An 18,718-nucleotide genomic window follows, 5' to 3' on the forward strand; every position below is an offset into this window, starting at 1 on the left:
CTTTGTATAACCAACCATATACAAAACAATAATTTTTTGCCCAAAATTGTATTTTGAAGAAGAATTATTGTGTGAAACAACTTAGCAAACTAATATGATATTCACATTAAATGTGTTGGATATGGCTAATCAATGTTGATAGCCAAGTTTCATTTATAAAAAGTCATTCTACAAAAAGTCAAAAACTTAACTGGTTACAAAAAAAAAAAAAAAAAAAGAAAAGAAAAGAAAAAGCAAATATCTTCTCCAATTATGACACTAAAAAGAAAGATTCTTTGGTTCACGATATGTTTCTTTCATAATTTTCATCAACTCTTTCAATAAAAAAAGTTATAAACTGTGTAATACATATGTATGTATCAGTTTTACCAATTATTTCATATTTAGATTTAAAAAAAAAAAATAAAAATTGTTCACTATAGACATTTACTTTTTGCATTTTTTTTTGTAAAATACCCAGTTTTTGGGTATTTACCCAGACCTTGGGTAAATACCCGGGTAAATTCCCAAAAAATATTTACCTACCCACTGGGTATTTACCCGATCCACATCACTAGCCACAACTGAGTAGAAAGTTTGGCAATTTTCAGTTTTTTTTAAACGCTTTCAATAAATTTTCTCAAATAGTAATATTGTTTTTACCATATTTCTCTGCCATAATTATGTAGTTTTATCACATCTAATGCTTTTTAGAAGAGTGGTGTGTCATAAATCGACTACTTATTGCGCATAAAGTTTAAAATGTGCTATTCGAAAACTTCGTGCTGCTTCATTCAAAATTAAGGTTAAACAGCACAGAACTCAACAAAGAGCTAAATATAATGTGAATTTACAGAAAATTCCTACTTGTACTTTCAACAGAGAGTTTTTATCTACTCTGTTTTAGGTAATAAGAGCTTTTTTCGAGTTGAATTTCTGCACTTTAGTGCTTTTACTTTTGTTACACATTGAAAGCATCTTTTCCTTCGTAGTCATCTGCAAATTCCGTGCTATTTTAGCTGTTTTTCTATTTACTACACACAGCTGTCGTAGGACTGCAGATTCTAAAATTGTTTTGGATAGTATGTTTATTTCAGTTTCTTGTGACAAAAGACATTTCGTGATTTGAGGTTGGCTGATATTGGTTGAGAACCAACCGGAGCATATTGTCGTATTCAGTTAACCTGAATTTTAATTTTAGAACCCTAAACCTTAAACACTCGAGTTTCTTGATACTATAGTATCTTCTTTTAATTACTGTCTATTTACTCAATTAATATTCATCACAATGTTTTGATACATTGGTTTTTGTCGATTTCCCTTTTTGAGGTAGCATTATTGTGAATTCTTAGTATGGCCATGTTATTTACTTTTTTAAATCCCTTTTGCATACCCTGGTCGTTTCTTTAGGCAAATCATATGAGCAAATAAATTCATATTACGAACAGTGCGAGACATTTTGAGGCATCTTAGGGTTTCAAGATACTTAAGTGAAAGCAAAGAGTTCTGTGGGCAGCTGTTAGCCACCTAGAGTATCTAATAGGCCCTGATTGGCTGTCTTGAAACTCTGGAGAGCACAGTCCCATTGAAACAGTTGCACTGCCATCAATTATGTGTTTTTGGTCTATGCTCAAATTTTCAGTAGTTTCCTTTTCTTTTGCCAATGTAGAAATACATGATAGAGGTAACCTAGAATGATAACATTAGTAGGTTTTCGCATGCCATCAGCTTGGGTTTGATTGAGCCAGTTCTTTGATTCCCTACTTTCTCTATTTTATTTATCAGGTGTCAGAACTGGAGTTAGTTCGTATGAAAAATGTGCACCAAAAGTTGCAGTTTTTTTATTTAATTCCTTCTGTTTTTTAACTCCTGCAATGACACCGTTGTTTTTTTTTTTTTTTCATGTTCTTATGGGGGTGCCGTTTCATGTGACTGTTTTTAGTTAAGAGATAATAACTTTGTTCTTATTTAAAAAGATTTAACAGCGATTTCCAACTAATTCTGCTTTACTGCCCCTCCCCTTTTTTTATTGCAAATCAAGCAGAGAGCTGCACTAAGTTTTCTAAAAGCATATTTTAAATTTTAAAAAATGTACACAATTAGTAGTTAATTTATAACACATCTTGCATCTAAAAATGCATTACATGTGATAATTATATAATTATTTCAGAGAAATATGGCGAAAACAAAATTTTACTATTTAAGAAAGTTTACTGAAGAATTGCCAAAATTTCTACTCAGTTTTGGCAAAGGAAAGAACTATACCACACGCCTCAAAATTTTTATGGGAGTTTAGTACCACTAATGGCACCTTTTCCGCGCAATGCATCATCGAAAATAGAAACATACTAATTTTGGCTAAAAACATGAAAAAACAGCATTTTTTCAAAACTTCAACCCAATTGGGGCAGATTAAGAAATTCTGCAAAAAAAATCAAATTTTTTGCGTGCATTTTGCTCCACTATTGGCACCTTTTCTGCATTACCCATCATCGAAATTAAAAAAAAAAAAAAAAGTTATTTTTCGGCCCACCCTAAACACACACACACACATATGATTGCAAAAAGCATAATTTGAGTTCAAGATGTCAAAATTCAAATTAATATTTTTAAAACTTCGTTTGAAAAGGAAAATACATGCCTTCAAGAATTTTTTCATGAAAACATGCATTAATGCAGGTTTTGGAAAAACTCGTTAAACCGCTGCCCTCGACTTTCGCCCTGTCACTAAGGTTAGCGGTTTAATGAGGTCCAACTGTATAATCCATGGGTGCCCATATGTAAAATTTAAAGTGGGGTGGGGGCTCAGATGTTTCCCCAATGGTTTAGCAGGATATTTTCCCCATAGAGACTGATTTCAGCACGGATTCGAGTTATTAAAATTTGATATTTTTAATAGCCTATTCACTATAGGCTGGAAAAGAAATGTTTTTTCATTTTTGCAAAGAAAAAAGTACTAAAAGCAAGGAAGTTGTATTTTCAAAGTAGGGAGGAGAGGCTTGAGCCCCCACTTGCCCCCATATATGGACGTCCTTGGTATAATCTATTGTCTAAAAATTTTAATATAATATTCTACATCTTTTCCCGCATCATCATCTTGCTTTGGGATATACCTTGATAAATTAGATTATATTTCGCCTTGAAGGTTTTTCATTCTAATGGAAATCATTGTTTATAGGTAGATGGTCATCCTTTAAAAGGGTACTCTAACTGTGAAGCGGTTGAAATACTGAGAAATACCGGAAAGTGTGTTAAACTCCAGCTTGCTAGATACCATCATGGGTCAAAATTTGACCATCTTCAAGAAGCAATGGGTTAGATAGTTTTATTAATAAATATATCTTTTTTGAGTGCAGATAAAAATATTTTTATTATTTTTTTTTCTTCCTTTTACAAAAAAGGAAGTATTGTATTGGCAAAAAAAAAAATTTCTCAAAAATCAACCTTAATTTCTATTTTGCTCACCCCCGAATGAATGTTGAGTTTTTTTTTGACACGACCACATGTGCATACATACCTAAGAAGGTATAGATGCCCGAAATATCCATTTTGACGTTTCCCGAGTTAATTACAACGAATTTTCTCGTGATGTCTGTATTTACGTATGTATGTGCATACGTATGTCGCATAACTCAAGAACGGTATGTCCTAGAAAATTGAAATTTGGTACGTAGACTCCTAGTGGGGTCTAGTTGTGCACCTCTCCTTTTGGTCGCATTCGGGTGTTTCTAAAGGGGTCTTTTGCACCTTTTAGGGGGGGGAGGAATCATTGTTAATTTCGATTCAAACTCAAGTGGTGTTATAATTTGGCGGATACTTGGCGATATATCGCGAGTCTTTTGGCTGCCAAGTTTTGTCACCAACTTGGCAACAAATTTGGAGATTTTTTTTTTTTTAAAATCTGGTTTCAATTTGACCACTGTTGGTGACATTTTGAGAGTTAACTATTGAATCACATCAAAATTGCAATAATAGGGAAATAGCATTAAATTGGTGTAAAAGGAAGTCATGTGATGCTCACATCAGCTCGTTTTAGAGAATAATGAGTTATATTTAAAGAAAATGCTATGCACTGAAAAGGAGATTTATAACTAAAACACAGTTCTATATGTTTAAAAAAAGTGAAACATTCAAAGAATAAACTAATTTGATATCTATGGAAGAAATTTCTCAATATTTTTATTTTCCTCATACTGAAATTGGTAATAAAATGTTAAACATAATGGAACGATCATTTTATTGATTTATTCATTTATTTTTGTCATTTTGAGATTTAAAGATAAAGAGAAGTTTTTCGACCTTGTTCTGAAATTATTTTGTTAATTTATTTTATCCATTAATTGAGGATGTTGAATTGTGTTTCATTATCAGAGACATTTTTCCCCTTTAGGAACTCATAAATAACTAGTTAATGTTGGATCTTGAAATTTCTCTAAAAAGATCCTTCCATATTTAAGTACAAGCAATTCTCAGAGTATCTTAAAATACATGGCATGAGTCTGAATATTCTAGTTTCTATAAAGTTGAAATGTTTTGTTGACACTAATTTTTTATATGATCAAGTCTTGTTTTAATTAATGAGGACAATAATTTTCAATATTTACATTTGTCATTTGTTCCCTCCCCATTTTTTTCAAATTGTAGCTCCTAATTGTTGTGTATATCTTGTAGAATGCATTAGAATTCATGTCATATTTTATTAGTCGGACTGTTTGTTTCCATTTAGTGCAAGTACTAACTCTAAATGCCTATCTTTTAGCAGCAAGTGAATTAAATCTGATGCGATGTAAAAAAAACTTAAATAGTTCAAAGAAATATTACGAGCAAAATGCAAATAGTATTCAGAAACTGCAACTTAACATAAAAGTGCTAATTTCACATTCAACTCCCTTTTAGTTTGGTAGTTATATGTATATAAGATTAACGTTTAAAATTGTTAAATTTTTCATCATGTTTTACTCAATTTCAAGCCAAGTTATTTAAGTTGTATTCTGCTGCATATTTGTCTTGTTACATTATATTTTCTAAAAAGTGAATGTAATATAAACGCAGTTGTTCTTGGTTGTTATGTTTTGATAAATTAAGTATAGGTAATAATAAATTTATGTGGATACTACATGATGGACATAATTAATTTTGTCCGATTAATTATTTTATTTAACCATGTGTTATTTGATTTTTAACTTTGTATTTTCCCCACTAGGTTCTGATAGAATGCATTCAAATTATGAATATAATACATCCCGGAGGTCATTTTCAAATTCCAACACAGATAATGGTTAGTTAATTTTAAGTTGTATTTTATAATCATCGTTTCCTGTAAAAATTTAAAGTTTTCATCTCGGAAACTGCCCAGAATTTTTAAGTTTTAAAATTTTATTTAAAAGCTATGTGTAGCTGTTGCTCTTTTTTTTTTTTTTTTTTTTTAATTTTCAAAGACATAATCTGTACTTCCCAAAAATGTTGGAAAAAACTAGAATGTTCTTTTTATTGTTAAAAAATGGTTAAGAGTTCCCAATTATTTTGTCAATTACTTATATATATATATATATATATATATATATATATATATATATATATTTCTTTTGGAAAATTAATTTATGAGCCCAAAATGAAAAACTTGCCTTTTGTGGCAAAAAAAAAAAGGTACAATACCTTTTTCTTTCAATGGTGGTTATATGATTTCTTTTAAACAGAGAATAATAATTTTAAAAAAGAAATAAAAAAAATATTAGTCTTATCACTGTGAGGAATAGTTCTAGATTTAAAAAAATAGTGGGGAGAAGAAATCAATTTTAATTTACTGTATCTCAAAAAAAAAAAAAAAAAAAAAACTTATTATGTCAAAAAGTAAATAAAAAAGATGTAAAATTTTCTATCCTCTTCCCATGTAAAAGCTATGCTGTAGTTTCCATGGTATCTAATATAATAAGAATGTCTTCATGTTTGTACCAATGAAGCTTGTTTCTGTAAAGTAGCTTATGCAAAAGAAAAAATAAAAGAAAAGTTTTATATTTCCATCTGACACGAGCAGCAACTTCAACCTGAATTGCTGGAACAGCTTTTGTTTTAGCTTTTTCTTACCTTATTGATCTCACTAGACTTTGTCCTAAGTTGTATCTTTTTCTTGCACATTTGCAAACTATTAACCATTTTACATATCCTCTTTTGCAATTTAGTCATTTAATCAGAGCATGAGTTATTGTTGTCTTAACAAATCTTCTCTTGACTTACCAAAAGTAACTTGGAATGTAAACATTGTATAGAAACTTGAGAGAAGAAATTCTTTAACTCTAAAAAGACGGATGCGGTCATTTTGACTGCAAACGATTTTCAAACGCTCATATTAACTGCATTTTATTTTCAAACTCTTTTCCCTTTATTGACTTTTCCTAACTATTTATTACGATCTCACAAAAGTAAATTTTATTTCTTTAGACCCATTATTACAGTCGCTATAAATGTTTATACAAAGAAAGACTGACGGCGGTCATTTTGACCGCTGTTTTTTATGCTTCGGGTTTTGTTCACTTTTCTCTTATCAGATATGTGCACTATGGATTTTCTGTTACTTGTCAGGGTGAATAGCATTCTTTTTGTAATTAGTGGGTTTGAGTAGCATCTGCTGGTCAGGTGCCGTTTTTTCAACTGTTAGGAAAAGGCGAAACACCTGTTGGTCATGTGCTTCTTTTTTTCTGCTGTTATAGCAGGGGGCAAAGTTGAGAAAGGTGACTTTGAAAAGCATGGGACCAGACACATTATATTATTTTGGTTTTGAAAAGGGATTTATTTATAACAGGTGGATTCTAAAAACTTGTGCTGAATTATTTTGTGCACCAAAACATGTGTTTGGCTTGAAACATAGGCTTTTCTTTCCTTCGATGTTCTTGAAAGGTCCAGCATAATTATTCTCTTTATGATGTCGCAAAGGACCGTTGTAAAGGAAAACTTATCAGACAATGAATTCCTGCAACTGTTGCAGGATTTGCCTGAAATTGATTCTAGTGTGGACGTGTAGTCTGAATTATCTGGGGAGGAATGCATTCCTAATGATGAAAATAACATACTTTCATCAATTGATTGAGATAATTTTTCAAAACCTAGCATTGCACAAAAAGATGATGATAAAGTAGACCTGAGGGAAAAAACAAAAACGATGTCAAATGAAATAATGCGGAAGTAAAACTATGATATTTTGTTCTGATTGAAAAAAGACATTTTGTGGCTCATGTGAAGGCAAAGTGATGAAGATGATTATTTGTAAATATTGTAAAGAAGAGTAAAGTATATTACGATATATTTGCATTTAAGAAATGAATCATAGAATGATTGAAAATACTTCTTAGTAATTACATGCGTAGAAAATGTCCTCTATTTTGTACAAATTTAATCTTTCGCAATAACATTTACTTACTGCATATATGCTTTTCACTAGATAGAACATAAAATTAAATTGAAAAAAAAACTGTCTCAGACTAATTTACAGGTTATATTATGATTAAATTGTTAAATGAATTTATACTGCATCAAAACACATCGTTCCTATGATTAAAAATCCCAAAAATAAATCATTTTCACATTTTTAAGTATAGCGGTCAAAATGACCGCTGCTAATCTTTCTAGGTATACGGAAAACGTCGTCTTTCTAGTGTTAATTCTTCTATTTGCTAAATTTAGCATGTAAAATGATAATGATTGAGAAGTGTTCTGAGCTATGTAATTTGGTTAAAAAGTCGCAAATCGAGTTTACTAGTGAATGATTAAAGTATGATTATTCAAGTATTATTTGATACTCAACTATGTACTATATTCTTGAATGGGATTGAATGATAGTTAACTACGTTTTGAAAATGTTTCAAAAAGGTGTAACAAACTTCCACCTAAGTGTTCTAATACAATCTATGAGTTCTAATGCAATTTGATAACTTTTTGATGTTCAATTTCTATAGCTTTCTTTTCTCTCTCCCTCCCTAGTATTTTCCTTAAATTCGGTTAATATTGAAGAAATCAAATCAAAGTGGGAAAGTGTTTTAAAGCCTAAGAGTGAAGTGATCGTAGGTGTTTCTTTCTCTATCTCTCTTTTCCTTTCTCCACTAACTTTAGCAATGAGTCATGTGTAATGTTAATAATTATTGTAATTAAATATTTTTAGATCACAGCACTGCAGAAGAATGACAATGAGATTGGGTTTGGCTTTAACGTTGAAACAAGAAGGGATGAAAACCTAGTTCTTCATCATTTTATTTCTGACATTTGTAAAGGTTACAGTGTTGATAGAAGTGGAGCATATTTTATTGGCGATGAACTTCTAGAGGTAATACCTACATACTTTTGTTGGTAAATGCAACTAATGGCTTTGTTACTTTAGTTTTTTTAATATAGTACTTTGTAACAACTTATTAATTTGTCAAGTTCTCTGCCACTTGGAAAAAAAAGTAACACATTTGCTACAGTAAAGCCTACTCAAGCTCTTAATCAATTAAACACAAAACAAGCCAAGTGCTTCATTAGCATTGTAATAGAAGAAACTAGAAGCTTCTCACTTGTGTCTGAATTAAATGTTTCAATTTTGCATTGATGCATTTATTAGAGTTTTAGGAGGATTTATTGTTTCTTTTGAATCAACAATTCAATGCCTTTTTCACCCCACAACCATTTAACCCTCTGACAGTCCTGGGTCATAAGTAAGAAATGTGAAATTCTCCCCATGATTTTTTTTTTTTTTTGGTATAACTTGCCATGTAAATCAAGTGCCCTACCTTCTATCAATGCCTAGCTACCGCCCTGCGCCTTTGACCATTTGACAACAAACTTTTATCGTCAGAAAATAAGTGTAAAATGCTTTTGAAACATATTAGCTAGGGCATGGTATGACATTCAAAATCATCAAAGAGTTAAATATTGTAGATTGGTGCCTGTTTTTTTTTAAGTGATAAAATTTACTTGGTATTGTAAAACTATTGAATGAAATAATATTTTTACAATCATTTATTTACAACAGTATTTGAATGCATAGATTAGCAATTATAGTACTCCTTATCAATTAGAAAATAAACCTTTCAATGAATCATAATATTATACTAAAATTCTTTTACAAAATACACTTTAGTTTCAAAAAAAGATAAAAAAAATGTGAGAAGTGACAAGTTGCAAAGACGTGAACACACTCTAGTGTTGCCAATCTTTAAAGACAAAATTATAGTTTCTAGTTTCAATAATATTTCAATTAATGTAAAAAGTGTCATATAAAATTTTATCCTCGATTTCCCTTTTTCCAATCGGAAATATTTTTGTTGCCCACAAGTAAATATTTCATGCATACCTTTTATAAAGTATATTCCTCAAAATCCATCTTGAAGTTTAAAATTTCTCATTTACTTATTTCTTCAGTATAATTTTTGTTATATGGCTATTTTCAGGTTAATGGTAAAAAACTACAAGACATTAAGTACGCAGAAGTGTTAACCATCTTCAAATCATTGCCTCCGAAGATATACCTTGTGTGTGGTCGCTCTCATCACTGGACCAGCAACCTTTCCCTCGTTCCGTGGTCCGAAAGACTTGTCAAAGCCAAGTCAGACTCTTTTCTGGCGTCTCGCAAATGTTGTGAGAGCAACTGCAAGAATTTGAACCGGAGATCGCTTGAGCTGCTGTCCTCCTTGGCCACCTGGAGCAGCGAACCTCATTTTATAGATCTGGTCAAAGGAGATGAGGGGCTGGGATTCAGCATTGTTGAATACAAGGTTTGAATCTGATTAATGTGGTATAAATGTATTGTGAATGCCCTGTAAATAGCATTGTGAGGAACTTAAATTTTTTTTAGGAATTTGGGTATCAATGAATCTATTAGATAACTCTTTATTTCGATAGTTTAGTGTTAAACCTTGTAACTCTCTATCAAAGGTTAGTGCTTGTTCATTATAAATAAATATAGAAGCACAAAAAGTATATTCTGAGCGATTTTCGGTGTAGTTGAGTATTTGTGGGCTTCTCCCTAAAACTTACAAATATTTCATGCAAAAGAGTAACATCTTTGTTTATAACATATAACAAAGCTGATATTAAATTGGTACAAGTAAAACCAAAAAACTCTTGAAAAGAATAATTGGATTAGTCCAGATTAGGGATTGCAATACTGGACTAAAAATTCAATACCGATATTTGGTATTTTCAAAAAAAATGCTTGAAAACATATTGTTTCGTTGCGGCATTTCATAATTTTGTACAAAAATTGTATTATTCACAAAAAGGTATTGTGAACAAATATAAAATGAAGGAACAAATTTCATAATTAGAAAAAAAAAGAATAAAACACATAATGCTTCTTTTGAATTGTCTCTAAGCTTGGAACTCATTTAGTGCTCAACCTTACAACAGTAGAAAATACTTTTTCTGAATTCGCGCAGGTCGGTATTCATCTTGAAATAATTCGGTCTCTTGCATGTTATTTTCTGGAGAATACTTTTGTGTGTGTGTTTCTTTTGTATACTTAATATATATATATAGTTTTTAGATTTATAACTATTTGTAATTTTTTTTTGCAAGAGACGATTTAACTTTTCCAATATTAACATCATTCTCTTTCGAGCAGAAGAGGTTTGCATTTGATTTTTATTATTAGATCTTTGGTTTGAAATTTACGATAAACTTGACGAAATTTAATCTTAGTTAGAAATTAGTTCCTGTTATTCGTTTTTGCGTTCTTTTTAAAATTCTTAAAATTTATAATTATGTAAATATCTGAAAATATGTGTTAAATGATTATGCATATCATCTATGAAACTTTTAAGGCACTATAATTTATAAATATTATCTTGCCAAGGTTATACTTGACACAACGACAAGACATGATAACAAACCAATACTAGTGACAGAAAAATACCAATTGATTTACTAACAAGAAAAAGTTTTTTTTAACAAAATTCAGTACAGTTGAGATAAATATTTAAAAAAATGTATCATAAAGTATTACTGCAATTGATGGTTGGAATAAATTATTCATAGAACAAATACATTCGAAATTACACTCGAAATTAACTTGCACAAAAAGGGAAAGTGAGTGATCAGGGAATTAGAAAAAAAAAAAAAAATAAATAAAAACATGATGCACAAAAATGCACAAATGCGATTCATCTCACCATTTATAATGAAAATATCATTTTGCATTTTTCTGCGAATTTTGCTTAATGATATTCTATTAGTTTGTGCTTTTGAAGCCAAATTTTTACATCAATAGATGGATTTTGGTTCTGTAGCATGGAAAAAGAAATGAACATTTAAAATATAAGTAGATATTTAGTTTGTTAAATTAAAATTATTTAATTGAAATTATTTATTATTTTCAGCTAATACCTTAAATACCGGTATTTTACTTCAGTAAATACCAATATATCGAAATTGCAAAATTGCTCGAAATATCGGTATACCGGTATTGCAATCCCTAGTCCAGATTGAAATTTAATTTTGATGTAATTTACTTAGACAAATACATTTTCTATTTATAATCAGCAAATTATTTATTCGTGTTCTTAGTTTGATCAATATGAATAACCAATTCAGTTTTAATTGTTTGTTTTTTATCTAGTGGGATAACATTTTACTAGATAAATATTTGGATTTTTAACATTTCCATTTTTCGAAAAGTTTTTGGGGCATTAATGTTTTACAAATGTTAAAAACAGATTCATTGCTTGTGTTTTAATTTGTATTATGCATAGCCCTTTGATTTTTCTGTTTATTAATATGTAAAAAATTCAAATATGTATTATGCATTGATGTTATAACTAACTTGATTTTTCTGTGTGTATGGGGGGGGGGCGCCAGGAAACTTTCGCCCTGGGCGCTGTCAGCTCTTTGGACGGCTCTGGTGTAGTACAGAGCCTTATAGCTTCTTTTGAAATCAAATGTTCTTGAAAGAAGACATAAGGTGGTGAAAGTGAACCCACTTGGTTCTAAGTTACCCTAATTTACTAATCAATTGCAGCAATCAATTGATTAATTACTTAATGAACTTCACTGTGGTTATGATTAGTTTTTTAATAAACGAGAGAAATTTAGAAGGGTAGGAAAGTTGAGAATTTGTTTGACATTTTGTGTCAAACACATTGTGACAAAAAATATAAATAAATAAATTAATTGAAATTGATAAATAAGTAACAATATATTTAAAGAATTAAAAAAAAATAATTCAGGCTTCCCTATTTAGTCAATATGTTTTGCTATTAATTATCATCACACTTTGTAAATGTATCATGTGGAAACTAGCAGTGAAAAAAGGTTTTAAACTTTTGTTGCAGATGCATTGAAATTTATTCTTTAGTACACTTTATGATCTCGTTTACTTATGGTTTCCTTATTCCCAATACTGCTGCCAATGTTACCTCATGACTCGCTATGTATCATTATTTCTTTTACTTTGTTCAATGCATTGCATGCATAATTATTTTTGAGAAATGTTTTCTTTCTTAATTCATGTTTGAATGCTATGCATGATTACACTATAACAACATATTTCTCTACCTAACTATTTTATTTTTGTGATTTTGTTGTTTTCCCCCCACTTTGTGCATTTTATATTCTGTTTCACTTTTTTAAAAGGGAATGTCTATATAATTAACCTTATTTTACTCCTAGGTTTATGTCTGCATCTTCCAAATTGAATAGCTTGCTCTTCATAAATTTTGTCTTCTGGCAGTTTTTTTGGTATTATTTTTAATTTCAAGTTTTAAGTATACTTTCATTTTGTTTCACTAAAATATTTATTTTAAAAATATTATTTTCATTATAGATTGTAAAGATAAATTTCATTTTATTTATTCCTTATGGTATATACTGCAAGAAAATAGTAAAATTTTCTGGAAAAGCAGAGCAAAATGTTCTTGTTGATGAGTATTTGATTTTGAATTTAGTTTGATATTTTTGCTTTAGATCTACATTAAATTCTTTAAATGTACAAATAGCAAAATAGTACACTTTATGTGATTTAATACCTCTTCAAACCTCTGCCCCCAAACTTTTGCCTTTTGGTGTTACTTATCTCTTTATAATTTAAATCACATAAAAGTATCTAATTTTTAATGAAATGTTTTATATTTTTGAAATAGTTAAAAATTAATACTTACAAAAAAGAAAAGTTCCTCTTTTACTGTTATTACTCACATTAAAATTTATTTTTCAATTAAGAACAAAGATTTCAAGTGCATATACAAATTGTAATTGAGGCAAATTCTCTCATGTATACCTTGGTAGTTGATTATACTATTAGATTTTTTGATCTTCTGAGGCAAATATTCTAAAATGCTACAGATTATAAAATACTAGATTCTATTCCATAATGTGAAAAATTGTTTAACTGAATTAGGATTTCAAATCTTAATGTGCATGTGTGCAAAAAATCTTTATGGCAAGGCTTTTTTTTTTAAATTTATTTCATTTTTTGAAGGATTGAGTTTTGTATGGTATCTTTATAATATGTATTTTTCTATAGGAATTTACTTTTATGAGGCAGAATACTTTGGGTTCAATGTTATTCAATATGATATTCCACTTTGTCTTAATCATCTTTCGAAGTAATTATAAACACTTTTTAGCGTTCATTTTTTTTCGGTTTGGATGATGAATCAAACATTTGAATAAAATATGCACTGTTTATTTATTGCCTTTTTTATAAGTGACTGAATTGCTCTGGATCATTTTCTCCTTCAAGGATACACTGATGCCTAGCATTCAAGATGAAAATGTGATCATCGTATGGAGTCTAGTGCCGGGAGCAGCAGCACAGCTCGATGGTCGCCTGTTGCCAGGAGACCGTTTGCTATCCGTCAATAACATCAACTTTCGGCACACGAACTTTGACATGGCCACTCAGGTTTTAAAACATGTGCCCAAAGGAGTGGTGAGGTTAGGCATTGCTAAACCTACAACTTTGTCCAAAAGTGTTCCTGCTAAGGTATGAAATTGACCTACAGAACAGTTTGTTTTTTAAGTTATACTTAATGTTTAAAAAAAAAAACACGACTCTGTTGGGTAGTATTTTTCACAAATGATGAATTACAAGTGTAAATTCCATTCTGTTTCTGTCCATTACAAACTTTGAGTACTGTGTTATCATTTTAGTGTGATCAAAGGCTCACACTTTCACACTTTTTCTTTTTTGTTATAGGGTTGGTTGGGGTAAGTGGGTCACCCCCCTAAAACAGAAATATGGATAAAGTTTTCAAACTTTTTTGCACAGATCATGTTAAGTTTCATCACAATGATTGGTTTTGCACATTGGGATTCGTTGATTTTTTTTTCTAGGTCATAGCACTTAATTAAAAAAAAAATTCTTTTTTTTTTGTGAGTTCAAGAAACATTTTTCAAAGAATTGTTTCCAGGTTAGTTTTTGTTATTTCTTATGATAATTTATATTTCATGCATAGTTTAACTTAAAGTTTATACAGCAACAAGAATTTTTGTATAAACTATTATTAATAAATATTTAAGAGGAAAGGTCCCATTTACACCGTACATTTTTGCTATGAGGGGTAAGTGGGTCCTCTATAATAATGAGGATTTCAAAATAAAAAGCAACTCTGATTAAATATTTGTACTGGTGATATACAAGACAACTATGACGACTTAGTAGGAATTGATAGTTTAGCTACAAAAACTGCTAAAGCGGGTGATTATGTACATGAAAGAAAATCATTAAGATTTAAGTAGGTCTAATGTTGGAAGTTGATGATACAAATTTTAAAAATACTGTTGAATTTGCAAGTACGAATAGAAATTGAATACACTTTTTATTGGCATAGTGCAGATGATGGAATGATTACTGAGGATGAAGCAATAATGGTTCTTCCTTAGCCAACTTCACATAGACACATTTCATTTAGTGTTTCCAATATCTTTTCAACTTATAGTTTGGCAAATTTACTCAAATTGATCTTAGTCAACTGTATTTCGTTCATTAAACACACCTATATATATATATATATATATATATATATATATATATATATATATATATATATATTTTTTTTTTTTTTTTCGTTTTAAAATTTTTTGTGATACAGATTTAAAAGACAGTAAATATCTGAGAAATGGATGCATTCATAAACATAATTCACTCTAAAAATTTATACATACTTTATCATGTAAGACCCCCTTACCCCTTTTTTTAGATATGCTTCATTTAATTGAAATAAAAGAGGGGTGACCCACTCACCCCTTACTATGGGGTAAATGGGACGCCCATCCGATTTATTAAAAAAATATAATTGTTAAGAATATTTAAAGCATTATTTTAGAAAATAATGATGAACTTTTGTTCATAACAATGTCCAAGATAAAATGAGACAATAAGTTTAATTTTTGTTGTTTCAAAACTTTTGTATAAGGTTTCCAAAACAGAACTATTCTCAAAAAGGGTCCCACTTACCCCAACCAATCCTAACTGACTGATCAGGACTTCATTTGCATGGTAAGTCATGGGAGTTCAGCTTCTGCCCTTTTCTTTTGCCTATAAATTTTTACATGTTACCTAGAATTCAGACTGTTTACATGTAGATATATGTTTATAGCTCTGGCATTTTTTGTTGTTCATATTGAAACTCTCAGTGATTCAACGTAATTAAAATAAAATTTTTAATTATTTTGACTTATATGTGTTACATTTATATTTATACTCCCCAAAAAATTAAAGTACTACACCCCTCCCCCTCTTCCTCTATAAAATAAAAATAAAATAAAATAAAATAAAATAAAAATAAATAAATAAAATTTAAAAAATAAAGATAAAAAATAAAACTCCAATTGAAACATAACAAATATAATACTAGAAGCTTTTTATGATGTATTTTCACTGACAAATGTGAATTTTTTTAAAAACCTTTTGCTTAATGTTCAGTTTTTGTCTTTGTTCAAGAAGACATTTCTTTTTCGGTATTATTGCTGCTTGAGAAAGTGTGAGTTGATGAAATGAATTTCTGAAAATGTTATGGTTCCCTTTATGGAAACTGCTCGCTGGGGCATATAATTGGTAATTGCTCATTCATGCATCATAATACTGGACTTTAATATTCTAATTACTATATTAACTATTTACATAATACTATAAACATGACAGAGTGTGTCGCCAATTCGCACATCTCTGAAGTACGTTTCGATCTACTCTGTCCCTGAGAGAATGTTTTCCCCAGTGACATCAGTGACTCTGACGTCAATACGATTATGGTAGCGGAGTTTGATAAGTTCGTTACACTACAGATAATGTTACTAAATAAATTTTTAATCGCAAAGTTTTTTAAGCAAAATGTTTAAATGCTCCCTTATAATTTGCATATTTTGTGTTCATTATTTTGTTTAACTAGTTTTATTAATATTTAAAAAAAAATTGACTGTTTGATTTATTGAAAATTTATAGCTTTTTCATTTATGAACTTTAACCATCTTTTAATGCCATGTACTTCACATAACGTTTTTATATTATGAGTTTTAGTAATATTTGTTATACTTTTCTTGTAACTAATGATTGAGTTTGAGTTTTAGATTTCATTCAAAGAACCAGTTGAAACAGAAACTATTATTGCAAATGGAAATGCCCTTCGAATCTTTGTAAGTGTTTCTGTTATGGTCTTAGGAATGTTTATTCTAAATTTTTATGTCTTTTATACAAGTTGTATCCTTTATAAAATATTCTGCATGACAATAGAGAAGGTCCCAGCAAAATGAATGCACCCGCTCTTTGAATGACTGCAACCATTATAATTATTATGAGACAGAAAAGTTTCAAAAATAAAAATAATGTGAGGAAATGTATAAAATAGCCTTTTAACAAAATGGTTCTAATTGTGGTCCATTGTGGCCCAGGCCCAGCGACAATGCTGACTGTGGGATACAAAACATTCTCAAGCATTGAAATCTGTATTTGAATGCACTCTCCTTCGATGGGAGCTCTAAACTCATTGATTGTAGCTAGTTTTGAGTTTTGTGCTGTAAACATTGTTCATAAAATGCATCCCGCAAAATATCCCCAACCAATTAAAATAGTTAGGATGTTTTGACTTCTGTCAATCAGAATTAAAAGCTGTTCCTGGATCCCAGTGCCCAGCAATTTCAATACTTTCGTTAAATGTCTATTCCCTGTGTGTGTTTACATTATTTTGATTTTCGAAACTTTTCTGTATCAAAAAAATTGTTAGTGGAATAAACGTTCAAGAAGTATAACACTTTATTGGCACTCTGTATTAAGATTTTTTTTATAAATATTAAATTTTTAAATTAAATTTTTTTTGTATTCTCTTCTGCACCTGGTTTATTATGTACTCTAAGCCAAGTACAATTTTAGAAATTTTGAGTCATTTTTTTAAATTCTGTGTTACACATTACTGAGGTTGTAATATTTTTAAATATAGGAGTATAATGGAGTGTGTCACACATATGAAGAATCTCACAACACTTTTGCCACTCGATCACAAACGCCTTCCTCTCTCTTTTCGTTTGGGAACGATTCGCGTTGTTCCACCCCTTTCAGCAGTCCTGGGTTGTCTTCCAGTGGTAAGCTTTGGGGATTTGATATTCCTATCTTACCTGCAGCTTTAGAAAGAGTGGTGAAAATTAAAAAGGGAAACAACAAACTGGGTAAGCTTTTTTTTCTCTTTTATTTTGTTTCATTAATGGAAAATATGCTTAATACTCTTTGTAATGATGCTAACGGTATTGCTTTGTATTTCTGTATTAATTTGATTACATCTGTATGACACCAAGGAGTGTTGCAATTTTGACAATCACTAACATTTAACAGTCTCATTTCTCTCCCACGCTACTGTAGTAGACTCATGTTGTGAGGTCTCAATCCTAACTTCACTATTTTGATTATTTCAAATAGTTGCTCTAAAATTAATTGATTATCATATCCTAATAAGTTTTTTTTTTCTTTTGATATTTACAAACTTTGAAAAAGAAACTTCTCACTAATATGAAGATGAAAAAGGCAATATACACTTTAGGACTTTCTCTGTTAAAAGTAACTATCTCTCCCCTAAAAAATGGCATTATTACAGTTGATTACATGCACCCACTGCTCTTATGGATTCTTAAACACAATGAAGTGATTTTAGCATTAAAAAATAAGTTTATTTCTGTTTCCAGGCTTAGTTCTCGACATTGCCGATCGAGGACAGAATGGCATGGTTGTGAAATCCATCCGTCCCGCAAGTGCTGTTGAGAAAGATGGCAGTGTTCAAGCTGGAGATTACATTTTGGCCGTCAATTCTGAAAACATGCGTAACATTACCAGATCTCAAGCAAGAGCTATTATTAGGCGTGCAGAATTGACAAGTTCTGATATTGTGTATGTAGACAGCTTTTACTAAACATTTGAATTCCTGATTTCTTTAATTGAAAAAAAAAATGAAGCAAGTTTTTTTGCTTATAATTCTTCTTCTATTTATGAGAAAAATGCTTAAAAAATTATGGTTCCATTTTAATATGAATTATGGTTAAAAAATCATCTGGCAACATTGGGCTTTAACTAAAAAATAGAAGCTAATAATATATTGTCAGATATCCTGAAACATTAATAAATATTGTAAACTTTGAAACTGTTAGTATTAAGTTTTTTTTTTTCTGTCTTAGAAAGATTAGAAATAGGCATTCTTATTTGTACAAAACTAAAGAAAATGTCTCACTTTTACAAATGCTGAGAAAATATATAAATATTGTCTTTCCAACAGAATTAGTGCTGCAATTTATAAGT

The 18,718-nt window shown here is 29.9% G+C and overlaps 2 protein-coding genes across 2 annotated transcripts in view; one reads left to right on the forward strand and one right to left on the reverse strand.

Annotated features, from left to right (window-relative positions):
- Positions 1-18,718, reverse strand: part of LOC129230035 (vacuolar protein sorting-associated protein VTA1 homolog) — a 212,381-nt gene that overhangs the window by 48,811 nt on the left and 144,852 nt on the right. The gene's annotated exons all lie outside the window — the stretch shown is intronic.
- The window catches only part of LOC129230510 (multiple PDZ domain protein-like), an 80,906-nt gene that overhangs the window by 15,328 nt on the left and 46,860 nt on the right, over positions 1-18,718 (forward strand). Inside the window, exons 7-15 of the mRNA XM_054864912.1 lie at positions 3,158-3,293; positions 5,183-5,257; positions 7,954-8,033; positions 8,132-8,293; positions 9,399-9,722; positions 13,685-13,927; positions 16,510-16,575; positions 17,376-17,601; positions 18,112-18,313. Of these exons, the coding sequence (XP_054720887.1) occupies positions 3,158-3,293; positions 5,183-5,257; positions 7,954-8,033; positions 8,132-8,293; positions 9,399-9,722; positions 13,685-13,927; positions 16,510-16,575; positions 17,376-17,601; positions 18,112-18,313 (1,514 nt within the window). The remainder of the gene's footprint in view (positions 1-3,157; positions 3,294-5,182; positions 5,258-7,953; positions 8,034-8,131; positions 8,294-9,398; positions 9,723-13,684; positions 13,928-16,509; positions 16,576-17,375; positions 17,602-18,111; positions 18,314-18,718) is intronic.

Source organism: Uloborus diversus, chromosome 9, assembly GCF_026930045.1.
Source record: "Uloborus diversus isolate 005 chromosome 9, Udiv.v.3.1, whole genome shotgun sequence".
Classification (NCBI taxonomy): Eukaryota; Metazoa; Arthropoda; class Arachnida; order Araneae; family Uloboridae; genus Uloborus; species Uloborus diversus.